Genomic DNA, 8,641 nt, shown 5'->3' on the forward strand with positions numbered 1-8,641 from the left:
TTGTATGTTTAAGGTTTATATAAGTATGTTTAAGGCTTGTATAAGTAACCCGTAATGTACTAAAAAATAAACATTTCATAAAATAGTCTGCTCTCTAAAGATCAATAAAAAGAAGTTTAACTTATTTGTGGAAGATGGGCTTCAAAAGTTCGGCTACAGCCCACTCCGTGGTAGAAAGTGCCTGGAAAAAAGCAATCCAACCATTTTCTCAACCAGGTCAAGCTTTCTTATTCCACTTGCATTCAAAAGAAACGCCTTGCCTCTTCTTCACCCTATATACCAACCATATTGAATGGATGCACGAGATATTAAACAATAAAAATGTCAACGTTCTTATCCCACTGGAGATACAATATAATATGTTTACACACAAATGAGGAAGAGGAAGCCGGATTTCTTCTTTGGGATGGATGCTACGTGACTTCTCACAGCGCCACACGTTGGTAGCGGCGGAAAGAAGCACTACAGTATTGTCCCTTACTCTAAAAAAGGTGCACAATACAAAATCTAATTTACAGCAATATCCGGAAATGTTCGTATCTATCATTTTTCGTAACTCGAAAGTTCGTAAGTAGGGGGGCATCTGTATATCGATTCAGTCAGTTGTTTTTTTTAATCACAATCTTTTTCGAAAGTTTGACTTTGGAGGTCCCACTGTATGTCATACAAAGTAATAAGTAGATATGGCAAAGAAGAGGATGAAATTAATCCAAATGAAAGGAATTCCATGAAAATGAGACGTTGGTCTCAATGTGAATTCCCTTGCTGCTAAGGGAAACATTAAGGTTTTGTTTCTGTTGGATAAGTTCAAGGATGCAAGTGTACCTGTTTGTAGTTGGTGTTGACGCTAACATGGCAAAGTACATGGCACAGCGGCGGTGTGTTTTCACAACATTTTCCAGGTTCTGCACTCCCTTAGAGACTTTGTAGAAGTGTATGTGTGTTCTTCACTCTCTCTGTATCCTGACCACGGCTATCCCTCCCTCCATCTACCCCCTGCCCCTCCTCATCATGTTATGTCCATGACTTTCACCCTCTGTCCAACAATCACATTTTTGTACCTTTGGTCTCACATCTTCCTTTTACGGTGATTGCGATCCATTTTGACCTGGCAAATGCTTAACGTGTGCAACTCATCTTCCCTTGTGTCTTTCCTTGACCCCTACCATCAACCACTTTTTGTTCACGTCTTCTCACAACTGTCTCTGTACTTTTCATCAATCTCTGCTTCCTGAACTTTTCATTTTAATCATCCTTCCTCTTGTTGTTTTTCAACTGTCACGGCCTTTTGTTGTCCATCCTCCTCGCCCCTTCCCTGACTCTTCGCCTGCAGGACGATAAGGAGATCGACCTGGAGCACCTACACCGCCGGGTTAACAGCCTGTGCACAGAAGACGAAAGCCCCCACAAGCAATTCTCCACCTCCTCCGTTGATCTGACCCCCCTGGACATGGATGCGCTACCCGCCGCCCGGCAGGCCCTGGAGCAGATAAGCGATTTTCGCAACACACATATTACCACCACCACATTCATCCCGGAACAGATCCAGACCCTCAGCCGCAGCCTGTCAGCCAAGGCCGCCGCAGGGTTCTCTGCTGGCTTTAGCGGCGCCGGGGCCGGCGGCATGCTTCAGGACCACCGGACTGGCGTGATGGGGCCATTTCGGCAGAGGGCCCCCAACGGGGGCTTTTTCCGGAGTCCCATTAAAACAATGTCCTCCATCCCCTACCAGCCCACAGGCCCAGGGCCTAACTTTGGATATGGTAATGACCCCGACAGGGGCACATCCATCTAAGCTCTCGCTCGTGGTTTGGTAAGAAGGTATGAAAGGGGCGTGGTCGGGTACGACCCTAGTTGTAAAGAAAACGAAGCAAAGGTAAAGAGTCTTTGTGTAGAGCAGGGGTGGGCAAACTAAACTGCACTGTGGTCAGGCTTTTCATTCCTGCCCGCAAAATGAAAATTGTAACCATGAGAAAAGCTCTGATTGCTTATATTACCGGGCTAAATTAGCCTTGGGGCACCTCTTCAATATGTCTAATCTATGTAAAAGTTTACAAAGTTTGTTTTTTATGGTTTCAAACCATATTCAGTCCTTCACTTGTCAAAATATTAATTTTGGAAAATTTCCCTTTGATAAGGAAAACTCTATTAGACTTTTGTACAAAAAAAGGCTTCAAGGCACATTTTAAATATGTCTGAAAAATCTAAAGTTCGAATTAAGGACCACCCTAATATACATAAACTACTACTAAGAAAAAAATAGGTTTTATTTGGGTGCCAGCTTTGTCCCCATTGTCCCTTTGTGTGTTTCCTCCAAAAATACTACTACAGAACAGAGTACAATAATATTATTAAAATACTAGAAAACGAAATATCAGATTTGGTGCTAAAAATGAGAACCTAATATATTATTTTGCTTTTATTCTGAAATCAAAAAATGCTACATAAATGCTAGAAAAATACTACTAGAGTAATTCTATAATACAAAAATACTACTGCAGAAATACTAAAGAGATATTACTACAGAAATACTAGAAAAACACTGCAGAAATAATGCTACAGAAATTTTACAAAGCACTGTAATGCAAATACTGCATTATACAACTATAGTAGTCCTACAAATTACGACAAAAATACTTAAAAATAGGACTATTGAAATACTACAAAATACTGCAGAAGTTCAGCTACGGAAATACTATAAAATACTACTATGTAAATGCTACAAAATACAGCTACAGTGATACGACAAATTACTACATAAATACTTAAAAACAGTACTATGAAAACATTAAAAAATACTACTACAGTCATACAGAAAGACTACAACAGAAATACTACAAAATACTCCGAAAGAAATACTAGAAAAATACAGAAATAATATAAAACATAAATACTACTACAGAAACACTACTAAAACGCGACTACAGTAATACCACAAAATTCAAGTAAAATTTAATTCTTAAAACATGTATCAAATACATTATTTTCCTTTAATTTGAAGAATTTCATGCATGTATATGATTTCAAAAATGAGAAAAATTGTTTAACCCAATGCGGCCCACGACACAAAAAGTTTGCCTACCCCTGGTTTAGAGCGTAGACTTCTTATGTATATAGTAACTTTTCAGTTTTTGTTGTCTGCTTGGAAGATTCCATTTTGTACGAGGGGGGCGGGAGAAGGTGCGGTTCTTCTTGGGGGGCGTAAATGGGACAGGGTCCAAAAATTATATATATTTTTTTTGCTATTTTAGTGTTCTCGTGTTTGTTCAAGGGGATTCTTTGAGGGTGTGTGTGATCTGTTATGTTCCTTAATAGAAGGACTGCCTGTCCAAAATGGCCCTTACAAACTCACGTGTTGCTCTCCAAACACTCCATTTAGATCTCGATGGCAAAAACAACAAACTTGTACCATCAATCTTGAGGAGAACTACAGGAACACTTGTTGGGCTTTACCCTTAAGTCCATTCTCAAGGTTCTCCCTCTCACTTTTAAAACGGACGATTATTTCTCTGGATCAGAAAGTGGACAAGGGTGAACTTTAACCCCCGGCATAATGACGCTGTACAAAAACTGCGCTCATCGTTTCGGTGCATCGTTTCTGAAAACGAACTTGTCCATTCCTTGATGCACATCAGAGTAGCTTTGTGCAACACGCTGCACTGCAACAGTGCCCACAGACCCATAAGTGATTGTATGTGGAGCTGACCTTTTTTTTAAATTATTTTTTACTGTATTATCTGCTTTTAAGTCATGGTGAAACCTTTTAATCAGACCATTCTCGAAGGTCATACAGAGGAAAAAATGACAGTGGTACCTCTACATACGAGCTTCATTTGTTTAATTGCTCATGAAACGAGCACAATTTCCTTGAGACGAAATAATCAAACATTAATTGGCCCGTGCCCAACCCTTCTGAAAGGATCCAAATGAACCCTAAATTGCTATAAAACACATCTTCCTGATCACTTAAAAGCAAACAAATAGTAATTACTCCTTAGAAATGTTAGTAATAAGTCAAGAAGTCAAGTCACATTTATTTATATAGCCCTTAATCACACAATGTCTCAAAAGACTGCACAGGAAACGATTATATCATCCCCTGATCTTAAACCAACATGCGGTCAAGGAAAAACTCAAAACCTCAACGCGAGGAAAATAAGAAACTCTGAGAATAATGAAATAGAATGGGATTTAATTATAATTTGCTGTAATAAATGTGCAGGAGTGGTGTGGGGGTGCAGTCGGAGTGACGCATTGTATACTTGAAATGAAAGTTACTGTAACTTTAAAAGGAATGTAAAAAAAAAATTCTTTTACAGCAGTTTTTTTTGCCTGTTTCAGTTTTCTTTCACTTTCTTTTGCCTTTTATCTGGACTTGCAATGCCATCACCTTATACTGGTTTTCTTAAAAAAAAAAAAAGAAAAAAAAAGAAGAAAAAAAACTCATCCAAGGCGATCTGTCTTTGTCTAACCTTTCAATTTTCAGGGGAATGCTTAAAGCAACTAATGGGAGCTGTCAGATGAACAGTTGTCATCTTTTATGGATGTTTTTTTTTTATATTTAACTTAAGCCGCCATTTTTCCCACTTAGCTAGCACCACTCCAAGACGCCAGCTTCTCTGGTTTGTCCTACTCTTCACTTTTTTTCTTGCAACAGGAATATGACTCCCTTTAGAAATTATTACAGCATACTGCTAAGTAAATTCTTCTGTCAATGCTTCCCAATTGTACTCTTGTCTTGGTCACTCGAACGTATTATCTTTGTGTATCCTGTTATTTTTCCATTATTTATTGCTACTTTTAAATTATCATCATTCTCCTTTTTTTCTCGAATAACTGAAAAAAAGTTACAAAAATGAGATCCTACCAGAATCAGGTGTCTGACGGCATTAGGCACATGCGATAACTCAACCGAGCTGATGGCGGTGAGCGTTACAGAGCAATCTCTAGTGGTAGCCTCTGGGACTGCTAGTGAATTCGATTTTCCTTTGTGAAAAAAATGATTTTGAAATTCTCGTGTGTAGAGGTGCTCGTATGAAGCGGTACCACTGTACACACACAAAAAAAACACTATAAAAAAAGAGGATTTTAGTAATTACTAAATGTTTTTATGGGATTTTTTTTTCGGAAAAAAAAAGAATTTCAACATGTGGAATGTGTTTTGGTCAGGAAATACAAAACAAATAACATTGTCAAAAGCTGTCTAATTGTTTGAACTGCTTAAATGAGTGCTGCAGTTTTTTGCTTCATGTGTCAAATCTTCTGTTTGCATTTTCCTGGGCTCTGCTGTCTTAAGTCTTCACAATTATTTGGATCTTTTGCTCCGTTCTCATCAGCATCGAGGTTGAGAAGGAGGAGAAGCCAACTGCGAGAGTATTTTCAGAACAGGCCTTAAACACCAACTAAGTTTGCATCAAAGGTATTCCCAACTTCTTAAATATGTAAAATGTGAAGAAACAGTACATGATTTTTGCATAATATCTTTATGTATTCCAACGATATATTCTGATTATTTTCCAAGATAAGGCATTTTGAAGACAGCATGTCTTGTCTTTGAAATCCTGAGCTGTGATGTCAGTGGAGGAACACCAGCACCCTAGCAAGCCAGTCGCCATATTGTGTTAGGTCAGGGGTCTTAAAATAATTTGAGCTGAGGGCCGTGTTAGGTTGTGCCAAATATGCTTTTCCACAAAACAGCACTGATAACATTCCGCTGTTCTTAAAGAGACAGTGTTTTATATTTGTCCCCTCGATGTCGCTATAGTGCGTAGTGCAGCCAAAAATAATTCAAGAAAGACTACAAACTACGGAGGCGGAAAGTGAACAAAAAACACCCTTTACTTCACCCTTTCACAGAGGAAGACAAACAGAAAGATTTTTTTTATAGGAATTAAAAATAGAGAAGTAGAGATAAGAAAAAGAGGCAAAAAAAGGAAAAATGAATGAAAAGACAGATCGGGGGAAAGAAAGAAAAAAAGAAAAATGGAGCAAAAGAAAGAAAAAGGAGATGAATTAAATAAAGGAATTTATTTATTAATTTTCTATTAAGTTGTACTTTTTCTGTGATTTCTTTTATTGATTCTTTTTTGTTGTCTTTGTCCTTTTTTCTTTTATTTTTTTAATTCATTTTTCTTTTCTTTTTATTTTATCATTTCTCTTCTTTTCAAAAGTAATTTTGGTCACTTTGACTCTCCGTATTTTGTCTTCTTCCCTTGTGCTTTTAGTTCCCTGTTTCGGTGGCACAACATAATAGAGCAACATCTAGTTGGTAAATAATGCACACTGTCCGTTTAACTTTCATATATGGCTAAGGCCTCAAACGATCATCCTAGGGGGCGGCAATTGGCCCCTGGGCTGCGAGTTTAAGACACCTGTTTTAGGTGTTAATTAGTCAAAGAGGTTCCAAGTGTTTTTAGCAAAACTTTTGTAGTTTTTGTCTGGAGAAGGTGGTGTGTTGCAGGTGGAGGTAGCGAGCAAAAAGGGGCTAACTGAAAAAAAAAACTGAAAGTCAAACCGATCAAATTCAAAGCAGCCGCAGCCTTGGTGGCAAAGCGCAAGGCCTGACTACCAAAAAACACGAAACAAACAAAAGTGAGAAGCCAGACTAACCAGGAACCCCATGGTTTTGGGGGTCAAATAACTCAAACAAAACAGTCAAAAGTCCCCCAGTGACTCGGTAAGTAAAGTTAAATTTCCTCCAAGCAGAAACCATCCTTATGCGCTGCAATTACTGTCTGTTTTGGAGCTGCCTCACATGTTGTGTTAACGGGATTCACTGTTTTCAATGGGTCGTGATCCTTCAATGATGTCACAGCTCTAAAGGAAACAGTCCCTCTGGCACGTGGCATAACTTTTCAACTTTTTAGCATTATTGCGGGGAGGAACACTACAAATTCTGTGCCTGGTTAAAAAAAATTCTGTTTGGGAATACCTTTAAGCCCCCAATAGTCGCAGTGTAGTGCAAAACACAGAAAAGCGGATGACTTAGAGATATTGTTTTTCCTACTATGTTAAGTGTACTCTTTGAGACTTGTTTAAAGTGCCAATCTATTCCAACAACACTTTTAAGGTACATTTGTTTTTTGCAGTACATTAAAAGCATTTTGTGAGGTCTGCTTTCTTCAACGGGAAGACAACCAGTTTCTACGGCACTTAATTGATAATATTGTTGTTGTTTAGCGCAATTTTTCCAGTTTAAGATCTAAAAACTTTGTGCATAGCAAATATTGGCTAAGCCACAATGTTTAGAAGCGAGCATTCTTAGCTATTCTTTTGACTTATCTGTTAGGCTGAAGTATGACAACCGAATGGTAAAAATAGGATACATACATTTATAAAGGTTTTATTTAGTAGTAATTAAAGATGTTATAAACAAAGAAGAATCTATTTTACACGGCAATGCTATTTTTGTTAGACAAAAAATCTATCACGATGGGGATATGTGTCGGGTCGTTTTTTTTTCCTCCACTCTACAGAGTTATCCAAACTGTTTCCAATCCTACCCCCAAGAGAAAATCCTCTGTTGGGATTTTCTCAAACCTGTGGTTCCGAGTGATCGATTGTCAGCAATTTGATGACAAAAAATGTTTGCCTAAGACCGGTTTCGGTCTCAAAAGTTAGTTTGGAAAACTCTGATCAGCATAAACACATAAATTCTAGCTCTTGCAAACAACATTCACAGTTCTATAGGTGTTTTATTTTTTCTTGCGAGCTAAAAACTGGCAAGTTACCAATGAAATGAAGCATGCACAAACTTGCTCAAGGGACATTTTTTGTTTTTAATTTCACAAGAAAATACAGATTCAACTTGATTATTTTCCAAAACATAACTACAACAAAAAAGGGAAAATATGATGTACAGTATTTAAAATAGGACTATTTTGTTGTATGTGTTACATATTATTCAAAAATGGAACAAACCGGGGCCTCTGTTACAGGTGGCAAAGCTTTCTGTGTATAATTTGTCTAATAAACAGGTTTTCTACAGTGGGAAGCTTCATGGTTTTTGTTTTGTCTTGTTTTTCCATGCTTAATTGAACAAAACCGGCTCAGAGACTGGGAGGTTGCCGGTTCGAGCCTCAACCGGGTCATACCTAAGACTTACAACATTGGTACCCATTGCCTCCCTGATTGGCGCTCGGCATGAAGGTTCGGATTTGGGGGGTTTGGTCACCTAATGACTCCCAACGAGATTTTGCAACACATCAGTTGGGTTGAGAGAACGAGCTGGGAACCCCCTCCTCTGTATTAATCTCCAAGAAAGCGTTGTGAATGTGTTCGACTTGATACAGTCGTATGCAAAAGTTTGGGCCCCCCTGATCATTTTCAAGATTTTCCTTTATAAATCATTGGTTGTTCGGATCAGCAATTTCAGTTAAATATATCATGTAGCAGACAAACACAGTGATATCTGAAAAGTGAAATGAAGTTCATAAGATTTACAGAGAGTGTGCAATAATTACTTAAACAAAAGTAGGCAGGTGCATAAATTTGGGCACCCTTGTTGTTTTATTGATTTGAATACCTTTAGCACTAATTATTGGAACACAAAATTTGTTTGGTAAGCTCAGTGACCTTGACCTACATACACAGTGAAGCCAATCATGAGAAAGGGTATTTAAGGCCGCCAGTTGCAAGATGT

At 38.2% G+C, this 8,641-nt stretch overlaps 1 protein-coding gene across 2 annotated transcripts in view; it reads left to right on the forward strand.

Moving 5' to 3' along the window:
• Positions 1 to 7,989, forward strand: part of grid2 (glutamate receptor, ionotropic, delta 2) — a 669,082-nt gene extending 661,093 nt beyond the window's left edge. The window contains exon 16 of one of the 2 annotated variants that reach the window (XM_088336089.1): positions 1,334 to 7,989. In XM_088336089.1, coding sequence (XP_088192215.1) covers positions 1,334 to 1,795 — 462 coding nt within the window. In that variant the 3' untranslated portion in view covers positions 1,796 to 7,989. The remainder of the gene's footprint in view (positions 1 to 1,333) is intronic. The other variant, XM_088336090.1, reaches the window with a different exon arrangement.
• Positions 7,990 to 8,641: the final 652 nt, after the last annotated feature.

Source organism: Urocampus carinirostris, chromosome 5 (assembly GCF_059441175.1).
Source record: "Urocampus carinirostris isolate Australia breed hairy pipefish chromosome 5, RoL_Ucar_1.0, whole genome shotgun sequence".
NCBI classification, from domain to species: domain Eukaryota; kingdom Metazoa; phylum Chordata; class Actinopteri; order Syngnathiformes; family Syngnathidae; genus Urocampus; species Urocampus carinirostris.